Here is a 16,828-nt window from a genome sequence, read left to right as displayed (position 1 = left end):
GGGAACACCACTAAAGAAGAATGGGTAATAGAAGTAAGTATTGAGAAGGGAGGCACTGTAGGGACACTGCTAAAAAAAAAAAAGAGCTGCAATGTTGGTAAAGAATTTAGAGAAGGATGGCACTGGAGAGACATTGCTAAAGAAGAGGGACAAGAGAAGTGTCTAATTTTCTCGTACATGCTAATTATACTTTAAAACACTGCTGATATAAGCACAGTAAAAACACAATAACACATACTAATGTTCTAATTAATTTAATATATTGTAAATTGCACTTTGATTGCCTCATTAATACAATTCATTAGACATGGTGGATTCTTCTGAATGAGCCAATTCTGGGGCTGGTGGCACCCCAGTCAGTATATCTTCTGTACTCTCCAGGTCTCAGGTAATACTGGCGGCCCCTGTAGTTGGGCTCCTCATAGAACATCCAGTAGCCATCAAGTACCTGGCAGGAGTGGATGTCATTGTAACGGAATCTGTCATAGACATTGGGGCAGTCTTCAGTGAACTCCATCATATGATCTCTGAAATCTTCTCTATCATAGATCTTCACTCTGAATGAACCATGATGCTTTAGGGGAAGTAAATGCATGAACAATTAGTAGCTGTATAATAATATGCAGTATTTGATTTGAAATATCAAAATCATACTCTGACAGGGTTATTCACTAAAGTCCGAATGGCCCTATATCGAACATGGTGAAACCATCCAGCTGCATACAGGGTCATGCCATCTGTAAAATCGAGACATTGTTAATACTACTTATCAATGTCTAGATTTTGCCAGAATTTGCAACTGATTTAAGCTTGCTTCAAAGCTGCCATAAGGATAAAAACTGGATCCAAATGCTTTAAATCTGAGCCCAGACACATTAAATCCTGGCCTGGATTTAAAAAAAAAAAATCCAAATGATTTGCCTGCTGGCAAGCAAACAGTGAAATAAATCTCTGCAGTGACAGATAGCAAACAGTAGAAGGGATTATATAGTGTAAGGAATACAGGTATGTATTCCTTACACTATAGTCCTCTCTGCCCCCCTTCCGACCAACTTTTACTGGCACTACCAGGGTTACAAAACCCTTTTAACACTTACCCGATTCCAGCGACAAGGTCGGCATTCCGTCTCCCTTCGACATCATCCAAAAGTTGCTTAGCAAGCAGGAAGTGCCTGTAGTGACTGTCTGAATGACAGCCACTATAGGCCGTATTAGTCCTGCAAGGTAATCATTGCAGTTTTTCTAAAATTGCAATGATTTACATTGCAAAACTAAAGTGGACAAGGACATTAAGCTGAATTGGTCTAAGTGCCTATAGTGTTGATTAATTATGTAAAGGTTGGTCAGTGCTTGCTAACCAGCCGCCATGTTCATTAGTTTTCATTTTTTTTTTTTTTTTTTAAGTACAAATATTTCTATGGGAAACAATAAGATCTCCGTATTATTGTAATAGTTATATAGAGATGGAGCAGGTGGAGGCATATCACCTAAATGTTTAAAACGGTGACTGGGCAGCCATTGACACTACCCAGTCACTAGAAAGGCCATATATCATGGAATGGAGCCTTTAAAATTACAAGGAAAACATAGTCTTTCCATGGCCTCCACCCCCTTCCCTGGGCATGGGTGGGTGCTATTTAATAAAAGACAATGGTGAAATATCCTAATGTCCCCACTCATAGTTATTAGAAGGAAGATATCAAAGTATCTCCCCAGCCCCTTCCCATAGGTGGCAGTCGGGGGATATTATAGCATAAAGGTAAATACATAATGTCCCCACCCATTAGTAGAGGGTGAGTGTTCTAAATAATAATATATGGGGAGGGGTCATAATGTCCCTTCTCCATGCACTCACTAATAGGCAGAGGGTAGGGGCACTACAAAATTAAACAATGGTGGTGGACATGAAATTGTCCACCACCCCCCACAACACATTTGTCATTGTTCTCCGTCCTAGGTGACATGGAGTACTCTAGTACTCAATCCCATAGCCACACCCTTTTACATTAGGGAAACATTACTTTCTCCATCCCACCCTAATAATAGTGAGGGAGCCCATTAAGACTAAAACTGGTACTTCGTGAATATTCCAAAACCTATAGTTTGTATAGACTGGATGCAAAAACAGAAATTTTATCCTGGACACATATGAATGAACATTGCCATTCTGCATGGAATTAAGCAATTTTCACCATCTAGGTTAATTTTTTTGTGAATAATCATGCGAGGGTCTTGTTATCCTGATACTGTATCAAGTGATTTTTATAGTTTAATATATACTTTTTGATTTAGGGTATATTGTATTAAATTTGTAATAATGTTATTATAGTAATGTTATGCTAAATAAAAAGATACATTTTCCAACATAAATATATATGTAAAATGCATTTTGATGTGTACCTTTCATTCTTTATATACAATTGTTTATGGTTGTAATAACACATGTTTTGCAAAGGGTTTAGATGTAAAGCAGCTTTTTATAAAACGTATATACCTGTGGGCTAATACGACATGATCTGATAGAGTCATTGTACCCCATCCATTGATTGAAATCGGGATATTCTCCCCTCCTAAGGTAATACTGGTGCCCTCTATGGTTAGGGTTCTCATACAGGATCCAGTTTCCATTTTCCACGCGGATAGAATTGCAACGCTGAAAATATTTGGTCAAATCTGAACACTCAGAGCTGCATTCATAATGGTGGCCCTGAAAATTGCGATCTTCATAGAAAATAATCTGTTGAAGAAAACATGCAGTAAGTTTGAATATTTGGTTTTGTTAAATTAAAAATGATATACTGATAAATGTACTCTTGTATTACAGTGTCTAGTTTGATTTCTAATTATTGAAGTTGGCATCGCATTGATTAGATAAAAAAATAATAATTGACATTTAAACTTTGTTCAACAAGGCCCATGCATGTTTGTTCATATGTTGGTTGGGCTTGGCTGAATGTTGTCCATGGAATAAGATTTGAAAAAACAATTGGGCATGCTAAAATATTGGAAAAAAGACACCTATTAGTGTACGGCAATGCAAAATGTCTAAACTATTGATTAGCCTACTGGCTACACAATATGAACCCATTTTGCAATATCAATTCTGAGCTACATTCATAATTGTGGCCTTGAAAGTTGTGATCTTCATAGAAAATGTTGAAGGAAGCATACAGTAAGTTTGGATATTTGGTCTTGTTTCCTTGTTTGTTTGTCTGTTTTTTACATTTTCATTATATTCATACTGTTCATCCTTATATTGCAGTGCCAAGTTTGCTTTTTTATTGTTTAAATTGCCATTAGATGCAGGGGCGGGCTGGGAAGAGGGGCAGGGAGGCAATTGCCCCCCAGGCCGCCCTAAACCCAGGGCCACCCGCATCCAGAAAAAAAAGGAAAAATCTGAATCCCCTGCCTCTGGCCAAGGGCTTTTTCAACTTACCTCACTCTTCCTGCAGCCAGTGGAGTCGGCCGGCCTCTCCTGATGATGTCAGGAGGAGGGGGCGTGACTTTCACTGCTCTTCTAACAGGACCGCTGGGGAGTCTGTAGAAGAGCAGAAGAAGTCACGCCCCCTCCTACTGACATCAGGAGAGGCCAACTTCACTGACTGCTGCTTCTGTATGCTGGTTGCTGTTCCTGCTGGCTGCTGCCCACCTCTCCCTGGCCTCAAGGTAAGACTCAGGGATGGGGGAAAATACACTTTAATTTTTTTATTCCCCTCCTCAGCCCCTATCCCCCTCCTCAGCCCTATTCCCTTAGTCAGCCCATGTCCCTCGTCCATCAGCCCCTGTCCCCCGATCCGTCCCCTCCATCAGCCCCTGTCCCCCCCTTCGTCCCCTCCATCAGCCCCTGTCCCCCTCCTCAGCCTCTGTCCCCTTGCTCAGCCCCTGTCACTTTCCGTTTTTTCAGCCCTTTCCCTTTCTTCAGCCCACTGTCACCCTCCTCAGCCCCTGTCCCTTTCCTCAGCTCCTGTCCCACCCTTTCCCTGCTCCTTTCCCCCTCTCAGCTCCTTCCCCCTTCCTCAGCCCCATAACATCCCCACTACAGCTCCTCTCCCCCAACTGCAACCCATATCACCCACACCACAGCCCCTTTCCCAAATTGTAGCCATCAACCTACTTTAGCCCCTGTCCCCCCCCCCTACATTTCCTAAACCCCAATTACAGCTGGTAAAACCTACCTACAGCCCTGTCCTTTTACTCAGCCCCTGTCTACTGGTTTTAAAAGTGTAAAGTTTGGGTGTATGTGTGTGTATGAGTATGTCTGTGTGGGTCAGTATGTATGTGTGTGTGTGTGTGTGTGTGTGTGTCAGTATGTCAGTATGTCTGTGTGTGTGTGTGTGTCAGTATGTCTGTGTGTGTGGGTCAGTATGTCTGTCTGTCTGTCTGAGTCAGTATGCCTGTAACAATGTGTCTTTCTGTGTGTGTCTGTGTGCCTGTCAGTGAGTGTGTGTTTTTTAGTCTGTGCCAAATCAGCAAGTGTGTGTGTGCGCCTGTCATTGAGTGTCTGTTTAGATGACTGCTCCCTCCCCCCCCCCCCCCCCAATCACATGGGAAAGGTGTTTTACTCTCCTCTTGGTGCAATGGGCCACTTGACTGGATTTGCCCCCCAGGCTTAAGGCTGCCAGCCCTCCCCTGATTAGATGTGTGCATGGTGTGATTCTTTGGTGTCATTCTTGTGATTCTTTGGCACCTATTAGTCTAGAGCAGTGCAAAAATGGCTACAATATTGCAAAGTTTGTATTTCTGAGGTTTGAGAAATTAAAACATCAAGAAGTCATACACAGAAAAACACAAAGTTAAGAAAACAAAGTGTATTTCATAACATCTTTCAGTTTGTTCTCAGTTGGGAAACCTTTTCTCACAATTACAGCCTAACAACAGTGTTCCCTGAAGTGAATCAAGTGTTTTAGTTCATCAGGTATTATACTATTTTGCTTCTGTCAATTGTATGTTTATTCCTTGGTTCCATGTCTGATTAAACAACTTTCCTTAATTGTCTCAACAGATTTACCTAGCAGTGTAATATTTTACTGAAAACATATTTTGCACACAGCAGCAACATGATTATCATATATTATCATGGAAAAGTCCACATGTTGAAAGCTTCGGTTTTTAGCTCAAGTCTATGCGTGATGTATTTTTTTTTATATATTTACAGTACCATTAATCACACAAAATCATCCCACATCACATGTTACACCAATCAGCATCTCCCCATAGAGTTGCATTGAATCTCACGGGAATGCTCAGCGTTTACATGAAGTGTAAGAAGGCGCATAATGCCAGTGCTACACACTGTGTAGTACTGGACTAGGAAGCACCTCTAGTGGCCGTCTGAGTGATAGCCACAAGAAGTGTTACTAGGCACTAATGTAATTAATTAATTAATTCATCTGTAGTTGTTCTGGTGACTATAGTGTCCCTTTAAAATACCTCTTGTAGTGGTTTCAGCCTGCCTGACTCGATCTTGACTGCAAATAGGGCATTATTTATTACACACTCAAAGACTGTCACTGGACTGGTCACACAGACTGAATGTGTAGGAAAAAAGTGGAGAAAAAAAGTCCTTTAGAATGAAAATAAAAGACTGCGCCCTATCAGCTTTTACAGGCAACAATTGCAGAGGAGTTTAAGTTTCTCACCTTCACTATGTGGCACTCAGGCTAAGTTCCATTGTCAGTTTACCAAGTACAACAATTTATATAAAAGTGAGTTTAGCTGATAACAGTTTAGATTGCTTTCAAATGACCTTACCTTTCCCATTTTCAGTGTTTCGTTGATCTGCTCAAGCAAGCTGTGTGGTTACACAGGATGAGGGGCCTTTATATACCATGTATCTTGCTGATGCTTACATCCACTGAAAGCAATGCTGAGCTGTTTTCTTTCTGCCACTAGGTAGAATGTATAGCTATTGTATCCTTTATTATGTATGACACAGCTCTATCCGTGTATGTGACTGATGTTTGTATACTTGCTGGTACCTGCATTTCATGGTTCTTCCTAGAGAGCTCTACAATAGTGTAACCAGATCTGTTCTAACAGCATGTCAGTATTTTACATACTTACACAAGACAGAACATTTTTAAAGTTGCAAAAGAAAAACACTATTTGCTGTGATAATCAATTAGCCTCCAATTTTCAGTTTTATATTTGTTGGATATTTTTCAACTTCATGCCTCTAAAAATAGTTTTCTTTATTAGTTAAAGTGCCCTATAGTGCCCCCCTCCCTTGCCTTGCCCCACCCCCGTGGTGCACAAGGGGTTAAAAACCCTTTCTGTCACTTTCTGTCACTTACCTATTTCCAGTGCAGATGTCCCACAGTGCTCATCCAATGCCAACGTCAGTCAGCGGGGAGGACCTAATGCACATGTGCAGTGATACATGGTGATTGTATAATGCATAGCATGAGGACATCCTGTGTCAGTTAGGTGACCAAAAGTCACCTAATGACCAATAAGTCCCTCTAGTTATGGAGTTAACCCAGACAGGTAATTATTGCACTTTATTAAAAACTGCAATAATTACAACTGCAGGGTGAAGGGGTCTGGGACACTGCACTGCAATGAGCGGAAGTGGGCTGGGTGCCTACAGTGCCCCTTTAATATTAACATGTTTTGTGAACCTATTATCAACACATGAATCAACAATAGATACAATCAGAGTGTATGTTTGCACTTTGAAAATTTGTATTATTATTTATTGTTGGTTCATCTGAGTAATTTTTCCCGAAGTTGACATTGTGTTTGGGATGTGTTCCGAATACATATCGACAGAAGGTTAAATGGCGCAAAAGGAGGAAAATATATATGTATAGCGAGCATACACAATATAAATAGAAACAAATAGCTGCAACTCACTGGAAGTCCTGGTGAGATCTCCTAAGTGCTAAATAGGTAATAAGGAATGGTGAGTGCGCTTACAATAAATAAAATACAGTGTTAATCACACTTAAAAAATCTGAAGTGCATATAACACATTTGATTAAAATGCAATAATACCAAAGTGCTATAGTGCTTTAAGAGATTTACAAAATATGTGAAGTGCCAAAGTGCATATATGTGCAGACAAGGGATATCCAATATAAATAAAAAAAAGGACTGATATACTTGCAGAGCTTCTGGAACAAAAAATACACGGCTCTGTAATACAAATAATACAACACCTAGTGCAATATGTATGTACTGTGCAGAATTAACAATAAATAAATAAGTATCTCACTCACAATGGTGGAGTGGTTGAAGTACCACCCCAAACTATCAGGCTCCAGGGAGGATCAGCCCCCAGTGATCGTGGGATCCACTCAGTGTAGAAAGAACGTGGGCCAATCCGGATATGTGTAAACCAAGAATTTCTTTATTACCAATGCATAAAAATATAAAACACCAGTCTCCTGCAACCTGCTACCGATAGTCCGAGAAAGAGAGAGAAGGTCTATAATCAGAGTGTCCTCCTCGCAGCTCAATCCTCATGGATACACGGATACACGGTGTAGGTGCAAAAACTTCCGGATTGTTCAGATGCAATGCATTTCTCCCCACCCACGGGGCTTTTTCAAGCATGTGTTCCGAATACAAAAATGTGTGCATTTGTATTCTGAAGAATGGAAACATGAACAATACATTTGGTTTTCCGTTCACTTAATCAGAATTGGAATGCGACTCATAATCATATGACGACATCCAGCATTTGTATCAGAACTGATGTAGCCATGTACTGAAACGCTATTGACTCTATGTCATTATAAGAGGAGGAAAAAGGTAGGTGCATGTGGAAATCAATGAAGATATCTGTATAACTAGAGGTAACATGCTGATTTGGATTGCAGAAGCTATTAGTGAAATGTGTCATGGATCTTATATACGCCAGTGAAGTATTGATTTTAATGTGTATTTTTAATAGTAAAGTTTATTTCATTTTACCACACATTTGAGCATATTCAGCATACTTATCCCATTTAAAACCCTGGTAAAATGATGAAGAAGAGTAGGTGTCAATCACTGAAACACTATGCATCAAGTTGATATTTTAAAGCTTTCCCTATATTAGTGGGCAATTGTTAATAATAACTATAAGCTCATTTTGTGTATTTTTGGCTCTACTACATGTGAGTTTGGATATTTAAGATAATGTCATACTTTATTTAGGATATTCTACAATATTAATGTTGTTTTTTTTTTACATCCTTTATTTTGGTGTGCAGAGTGATATAAGCAATCAAGTATAGACATTTAAACAAGCATATGTATGACAATAAAGGGTGTATGGAGGTAACTTAAATGTCGAGGATACTGCACATTTTATATTATATAATGCATGAAACGATAGTCAGGATAGGAGCAGAAAATAGTGTGTTTTTCCTGATAGCTACATTTGTAAAAAATGAGGAGAAAAAAAAACCAAACTACAACATAAGTGACTGTCTTTGTAGGCAAACTTAGAAAAGACCATCAGGTTGCAATCAAGATGTGTTAAGCTGTCAACACATATTAAATGGATATTATCAGATGTATTAGATAGCTAGAGGCAAGGTATCCAGATAGTGGGCAGCAGACTTAATGAATCAAAAATAAAAACAATAAACGAAAGCAAGAGGAGATCCCAGCAAGTTTTGAATACAGTCAGTGCCCAGATTTTATCCGATACCACTGGCGTGGTTCAGTTGGGATTCAGAGCTTTGTTTATGTAGGTAAATGTAGGATGTCTGGCTTCTTTGTTAAGAGGGACTATGGGGGGGGGGGGGGGGCAAATTTTGGGGGGGTGTTTAGCCAATGCCACAAGTAGGCCTCAACAGACAGTCTGTCTCCGAGCCAGTCATGCTTTCACCTCTCTCCCACCATAGCAGCCAGGCACCATTCATGTGAGCAATGGAAGATTTGTTGAATTCGGATAATCCACCCTCCCGATTGCAGGCTTATTAGGGAGCCAGTGTCCCACCCCGAAGGGTCTTGCCTCTCTGCCCAGCATGGACACGGGCTTCATTAAGCTCTGGTGCCTGGAGAGTCTTCCAGGAAGTCAGGCAGCAAGATTGACGCACCTTCATATGGGACCCCCCGATCCAGTGTCGGACCAGTGAGGGATATCCCAGTCCCCATTGGAGTAATTACAGTTGTCAGAGCTGCACTTACCTCCCTACAGAGCTCCACTCTAACTGCACTTTGATCAAATCGATCATACAGGATGGCAGACTCATCTACATTGCAGGGCCTGAGCCCATCCCAGCAACCTCAAGATCTATTAAATATACCCTCTTGAAGCTGAATGAGATATTTAAGAATTTCTGGCTCGAACTGCTTGAGCAAAAAATAGCCTTCCAGATTGGACCGCGGGATGAAAAGTGGAATAGCATTCTGCAGGGAGAGCACCCACTGGGCGACAAAACATAGCAAGCATCTACACATCATGTTATCCAGTAAAAGAAAAAGGGGTGTAGGTTAGCGCTAATAATATATTGGACAGGCAGCGACCTTATAGAGGGTAACCCTCTAACCCTCTATATAAGGAATAAAATAGTTGAAATGATAAAAATTATAATAGTGTGTAAAAAATAATAATGGTGCATATATCTAACCAAAAAATCATTTATTCATATAAAACACAATATAAAATAACCATAACGCGTTTCACCGCTGGGGCTTTATCAAAATGGTATACCATTTCAGGATATATAGTATAAATATGCCAGGAATAATAGTTGAAATGATAAAAGTTATAATAGTGTGTAAAAAATGATAATGGTGCATATATCTAACCAAAAAATCATTTATTCATATAAAATACAATATAAAATAACCATAACGCGTTTCACCGCTGGGGCTTTATCAAAATGGTATACCATTTTTGATAAAGCCCCAGCGGTGAAACGCGTTATGGTTGATTTTTTGGTTACTTATATGCACCATTATCATTTTTTACACACTATTATAATTTTTATCATTTCAACTATTTTTCCTGGCATTTTTATACTATATATCCTGAAGTGGGGATTATACCACTAACGCTACCCTAAAAGTGCAGTGTGACCTGCACTTCTTTTGTGAGTATATTTTTTCTTATTTTATTCACTACCTCAATAATACCATCAGAAAGCACTATCTGCTGTTTTTATCTTCTTCTCCTGAAAGTTGGACAAAACCCCTGGAGGACAAGCACCAACACATCCTGTAAGCGGGGATTATTCCGCTATATGCCTACAAACCCAGAGCTGGCTATAGCTCATCTAAATGTGAGTGAAATACATGTGATTTAATACTACTATATTTACTGTAATACACTCCGCACGATTGGTCCTCTCTTCTTGTGTCTTCCATATCACGAGACGGTGTGAACCACTACAACAAGAGAAGTCACCCCCACAGCGGAATTAGAGACTAAAACCATTTGATCTCCTGATACTCATTGGAACTTATCTACTATCATTATTATTTTTTACTATTATTTTCGTATATTTTTTATTTTTTTATTGATTATTTTTTAATTTTGGCGCAACCTTTCTTTGTTTTTTTACATCATGTTATCCACCTACCTGGGCCAAAGGCCTCATGAGGCTTGGTCTCATTCCACCAACCACAAGCTTTATAGATCATACGCTGAAAGCAGCGATCGACATCTAGATCTTCCGACCATATCAGGAGGTGGTATAACACTATCTAGCTCCAGAGGAAAATTGTAAATGCCAGTCATGATCATCTAACATGTTATTTAATGCACGCAACCATCTACTACCATGTCTATTTTTATTATTTTGTTAGAATGTTTTGCTTTTCTCAGTTAACATGACATGATAACCTAAACATGTACATTACACTAAATAAGAAACTGTACTCCACCACTGAAATGGTCAATATGTATGACGTCATGCAATCTGTTACTCCATGACAACTGTTTATCTTGTACATGTTGGGGCATTACAGGATTCTTTGTACTCTCATGTACAGCAAAAAAATAAGCTCAGGTGTGCCAGAGCTCTCAGAAAACATGTCTGGCTAGCACGGCTGTTAGACACTGCCCCCATCCTCCGCATATATGTTTAAATATTATTGCATTTCTGTTTGACTGCATGTGTCTTGGAATTGGATGGTTTAGTTTTGTTTCCAGTTGACATTTGTTTAGGTTTTTTAAACTTTTTTTTTCCTCTGATTTTTTTCCTGCTGTTGTGGGGATCAGTGGAACTAGTGTTTTATCTATTCCCATTGTTTTTTTTTTTACTGTACATTTCTTATTATGTACCATTGGGTAATAAATATGAGAATGTGATAGGCAAATACAGCAAAATATTTTTTAAACACATAAATTAAAAAAAGAAAAAAGAAAAATATGAAAGTGAAGGTACACTGAAAACAGAGATGGTGTATTACATAGTTACATAGGCTGAAAAGATGTGTCAATCAAGTTCAGCCTTTCTCACAAATGTTTTTTGCTGTTGATCTAAAAGAAGGTAAAAAATAACTGTTTGAAGCACTTCAGTTTTGCAACAAAACCGGAAAAAAAACATTATAATAAACATTAATATCCCTGAATGTTATGTTTTTTGCAAGTATTCATCCAATTGCTGTTTAAACATCTGTACAGACTCTGATAAAACCACCTCTTCAGGCAGAGAGTTCCAAATCTTTATTGTTCTTACTGAAAAAAAAAAAATACCAATCTAAATGAGTGATCTTGTGTCCTATGTATATTCCTGTTAATTAATAGATTTCCAGAAAATGGTTTGTGTTGACCCCCACTTTATTTGTATAATGCTATTACATTTGCTCTCATGTGTCGTTTTTCTAAACTAAAGAGATTTTAATCTCTTAACCTTTCTTAATAACACAAGTTTTTTGTTCCTTTTATTAATTTGTAGGCCACCTCTGCACTTTTTTATAGTGCCATAATATCCTTCTTTAGAACAAGTGCCCAAAATTGAAAAACATATTCAATTACCAGTCTTACCAGTGATTTATAAAAAGGCAAAATTATATTTTCATCCAGAGAATGAATGCCTCTATTTATTCGTGACAATACTTTACTGGCCTTATCAACTGCTGATTGACATTGCACATTGTTGATTAGTTTGTCTATAACAACTTTGCTAAATCTTAATTCACTACCATTTAAGGTATAAGTTGCTTGTGCATTCTTTATCCCAAAGTGCATAACGTTGCATTTTTCTACATTAAATATAATTTGAGTGCCCAGTCCCCAAAGCTATCTAAATCCCTCTGCAGCAAAGTAACATCCTGCTCACATAGTATTGCTTTACAGCCGTGCTTCTCTAGAGTCTAAGGTGTTTTTAGTTTTTTTTTTTTTTGTTTTTTTTAAACACATTAGACACACCCGGATAATTCCTAGACACCTGTTAGGTGTGCTTTGAGGAGAGGGTTGAGGAGCACTGCTTTACAGAGTTTTGTGTCATTTGCAAATACTGAAACATGACATTTAATGCCTATTTCAAGATCATTTATAAATATGTTAAATATAAGTGTTCCCAATAGAAGTGTAACATTTTCTAATACATGTTAATTATTATACTTTAAAACACTGATGTTAGAAGCACAGTGAAAACACAGAAACATATACTAGTGTTTTTAATACATTTTATATATTGTAAATTGCACTTTGATTGCCTCATTAATACAATTCATTAGACATGGTGGATTCTTCTGAATGAGCCAATTCTGGGGCTGGTGGCACCCCAGTCAGTATATCTTCTGTACTCTCCAGGTCTCAGGTAATACTGGCGGCCTCTGTAATTTGGTTCCTCATAGAACATCCAGTAGCCATCAAGTACCTGGCAGGAGTGGATGTCATTGTAACGGAATCTGTCATAGACATTGGGGCAGTCTTCAGTAAACTCCATCATATGATCTCTGAAATCTTCTCTATCATAGATCTTCACTTTGAATGAACCATGGTGCTTTAGGGAAAGCAAATTCATAAACAATTAGTAGCTGAATGTGCATTATTTGATTTGAAATATCAAAATCATACTCTGACAGGGTTATTTTCTATAGTCCAAATGGCCCGGTATTAAATGGGGCAAAACCATCTGCCAACAGCCATTCAATCTGTAAAATCTAGACAGCGTTCACACTATTTAACAATGTCCAGATTTTGCAAAACAAGTGCAGAATAGAATATTTGCTCCAGATTTTAGCTGGATCGAATGCCACCAGTTAGATTAAATGCTTCAAGCGTAGCTTGGATGCTTTAAATCTAGACCTGGATTAAAAAAAACAAAAAACATTGAAAACGTTGAAAATATTTGCCCACTGGCAAGCACTAACAGCCAGCAAGCAAATAGTTAAATAACTCTTTGACCAGTGCTTGCTAGCCAGCTGCCACATTAAATAGTTTTAAAAAAAATGCAGACTAAATGGGCTGATTAGTTCTTATCTGCCGTCACATTCTATGTTTCACATTCTATGAAATGTGATTTTAAAAAATCATATTGAGGACAATAAGATCCCCATATTATTGCAAGGGATGTATAAAAACTCCCTATGCTTCCACCTGCAGGTGGAGGCATATCTCCTAATTATTTCAGCGACTGGACAACTTTTGCAACTATCCAATCCCTTGAAAGGCCTTATCCCATGGGATGGAGCCTGTAAAACTACAGGGAAGGCATAGCTTCCCCATGCCATACATCCTCTACCCTGCAATTAGTGGGGGCTTATAAAAAAAAGAAAATGGTGGGGAATATCCTAATGCCCCAACCCATGGATAGTGAAAGAGGGATATACATTTATATAACATAGATAACATAGTATCCCCCAGCCACTATCCAAAGGTATAACAAAAAGGACATAATGTCCCCACCCATTAGTGTCTGATGAGTGATCTAATAAATAAAATTCCAGGGGAGACATAGTGTTCCTCCTTTAAGCTCTCGTTCATAAGTAGTAGTTGGAGGCTCTAAATAATTAAACAATTGGGGGGAAAGAGGGGCATGACAAATATGTGATTGTTCTCCCTCCAAGGTGACAAGGGGTACCCAATCCTATAGTCACTCCACTTACATAGGGGGATTCTACCTTCTCATCCTAATAATAGTGCGGTGCCCCATTAAGACTAAAACATGCAACAAAAAAAATCAATTCACTTTACCATCTGTAGTCTTCTGTTTTGTAATTCTGTTTTTTAAAAGCCATAATCGCACAAAGCAACTTTTGAAAATAGAATAAAGCTTGTTAAAAAAAAAAGTTAAATAACATGACAAAAATAAATCCTTCTTCACCCTGCAAGGTCTCCACGCAGAATAAAGCTTTAAACCAGGAAGAGTCTGCTTAGAAATCTAATTGAATTCTCATAAGCACATTTTGATTAATTGGCTTGTTCGACAACCAATCAGAGTGCTCTAAATGATATTGCATAGAGTGGGAAAAGTTGGCTGGTTTTAATCATTGCTTTTAGCATTATTTTATTTATTTATTTACTTTTTTAATGTGGGGGGTATCTCGCTAGCAAATACTGGCTAGTGTTACATAACTAACCCTCACACTGCCAAATGCTATTAAACTATTTAACTAGTGAGCAAATAGTACTTAAAATTGTCATTTGCTTGCAAAAAGCAAGTGAACTACATTTCGTGAAAGTACATCCTATCGAATGCATTTAGATCTGAGTGTTAGTAAAACTGGTAGTTTGTGAATAGTCTTTGTATAAAATTTGGATACAAAACCAGCAATTTTTACTTGGACACATATTTTATAAATATGAAAATTGCCATTCTGGCCGGATTTAAGTAATTTTCACCATCTAGTCTAAATCCGGTGTTTAGCGAATAATCCTGTGACTGTCTTGCTATCTCATGTGTTTTTCCTGGTTTAATACAGACTTTGTGTTTTAGGATATATTGTATTACATATGTACTAGTATTATTCTAAAGCGAAAGTTATGTTTACCAACTTAAATACATATGACTTGCACAATAAAATGCATTTTGAAGTGCATATTTCATTATCTGTGCATACCTTATTTCTTTATATAAGAATGCATTTTTATCAAAGAGGTTTAGATATAAAGCAGCTTTTTAGAAAACATATATACCTGTGGGATAATACGACATGATCTGATAGAGTCATTGAACCCCATCCATTGATTGAAATTAGGATATTCTCCCCTCCTAAGGTAATACTGGTGTCCTCTTTGATTCGGGTACTCATATAGGATCCAGTTTCCATTTTCCACTAGGATAGAATTGCAATGCTGAAAATATTTGGTCAAATCTGAACACTCAGAGCTGCATTCATAATGGTGGCCCTGAAAGTTGTTATCTTCATAGAAAATAATCTGTTGAAGGAAACATACAGTAAGTTTGAATATTTGGTTTTGTTTCCTATGTTGTTTTTTTAAATTGACAATGATATAGTGAAAATGTACTATTGTATTACAGTGTCTGGTAATAAAAACATGGTTTGAAAATAGCAAAGTGCTACTTGTACTTATAGCCCTATAACTTTCAAAATAAAGCTAAGTACATGTTAACATTGGGTATTTCTAAACTCAGGACAAAATGTAGAAACTATTTAGCATGGGTGTTTTTTGGCAGTTGTGGATACATAACAGATTTTGGGGGTCAAAGTTAGAAAAAGTGTTTTTTTTTTAAATTTTTGTTCATATTTTAACATTTTTATATAGTAAATTATATGATATAATGAAAATAATGGTATCTTTATAAAAAAAAAACATTTAATGGCTAGAAAAACTTGATATAATATGTGTGGGTACAGTAAATGAGTAAGAGGAAAATTAGAGCTAAACACAAACACAGCAGAAATGTAAAAACAGCCCTGGTCCCAAATGGTAAGAAAATTGAAATGCGGTCTGGTCACTAAGGGGTTAAAGGGTCCAAGAATGCTAAATAGTGATTGTAACACTATAGGGTCATGAATACATGTTTGTTTCCTGACCCTATATTGTTCCTTTAAGTTAAATGTCTAACCTTCGCTGTGTAGTTATACTATGTACCACTCATGGGAAGTTTCATTATCAGTTTACCAAGTACATCAATTTATAATAAAGTAAATTTAGCTTCTATTAGTGTAGATTGACAAGACCAATAAAATAGCAGAATAGTATGCAAATATTGTTCATTATTTCAGTATTATATAAGTAAGCCTAAATTTTTTAAGTATGCTTATCCATTCATGCCCAATAGAGTTTGTTTTGTGATGACATTTTCTTTAAAATAACAAATCACAATATTTAATTTAATAAGATAACCTTACCTTTCCCATTTTCAGTTTCGAGTTGATCTGCTCAAGCAAGCTGTGTGGTTACACAGGACGAGGGGCCTTTATATACCATGTACCTTGCTGATGCTGACATCAACTGAAAGCAATGCTGAGCTGTTTTCTTTCTGCCACTAAGTAGAATGTATAGCTATTGTATCCTTTATTGTGTATGACGCAGCTCTATACTTGTATGTGACTGCTGTTTGTATACTTGCTGGTACCTACATTTCATGGTTCTTCCTAGAGAGCTCTACAATAGTGTAACCAGATCTGTTCTAACAGCATGTCAGTATTTGACATACTTACACAAGACAGAACATTTTAAAGTAGCAAAAGAAAAACACGATTTGCTGTGATAATCAATTAGCCTGCAATGTTCAGTTTTATATTTGTTGGATATTTTTCAGTTTCCTGGCATAAAAATAGTTTTCTTTATCAGTTAAAGTGCCCTATAGTGACCCTCTCCCTTGCCTCGCCCAGCTGCCTTGTTGCAGAAGGGGTTAAAAACCCTGTCTGTCACTTACCTATTTCCAGTGCAGATGTCCCACGGTGCTCCTCCAATGCCAACGTCAGTCAGCGGGGAGGACCTAATGCACATGCGCGGTGATGCGTG

The 16,828-nt window shown here is 37.8% G+C and overlaps 2 protein-coding genes across 2 annotated transcripts; both read right to left on the bottom strand.

Moving 5' to 3' along the window:
• Positions 1-238: 238 nt before the first annotated feature.
• LOC134570790 (gamma-crystallin-3-like) lies at positions 239-5,818 on the bottom strand. Its single transcript, XM_063428764.1, has 3 exons — positions 5,752-5,818; positions 2,495-2,737; positions 239-574 (listed from the first exon to the last, which is right to left on the bottom strand). Exons 1-3 carry the CDS (start codon positions 5,758-5,760, stop codon positions 302-304), a joined length of 525 nt encoding a protein of 174 aa, XP_063284834.1. The 5' UTR covers positions 5,761-5,818; the 3' UTR covers positions 239-301.
• A 6,738-nt stretch (positions 5,819-12,556) lies between these two features.
• On the bottom strand, positions 12,557-16,244 carry LOC134570789 (gamma-crystallin 1-like). Its single transcript, XM_063428763.1, has 3 exons — positions 16,210-16,244; positions 15,029-15,271; positions 12,557-12,893 (listed from the first exon to the last, which is right to left on the bottom strand). The coding sequence occupies exons 1-3, from the start codon at positions 16,216-16,218 to the stop codon at positions 12,621-12,623; spliced, it is 525 nt and encodes a 174-aa protein (XP_063284833.1). The 5' UTR covers positions 16,219-16,244; the 3' UTR covers positions 12,557-12,620.
• Between the last annotated feature and the right edge of the window lie 584 nt (positions 16,245-16,828).

Source organism: Pelobates fuscus, chromosome 8 (assembly GCF_036172605.1).
Source record: "Pelobates fuscus isolate aPelFus1 chromosome 8, aPelFus1.pri, whole genome shotgun sequence".
Lineage (NCBI taxonomy): Eukaryota > Metazoa > Chordata > Amphibia > Anura > Pelobatidae > Pelobates > Pelobates fuscus.
This window is presented reverse-complemented; position numbering and strand designations above follow the sequence as displayed.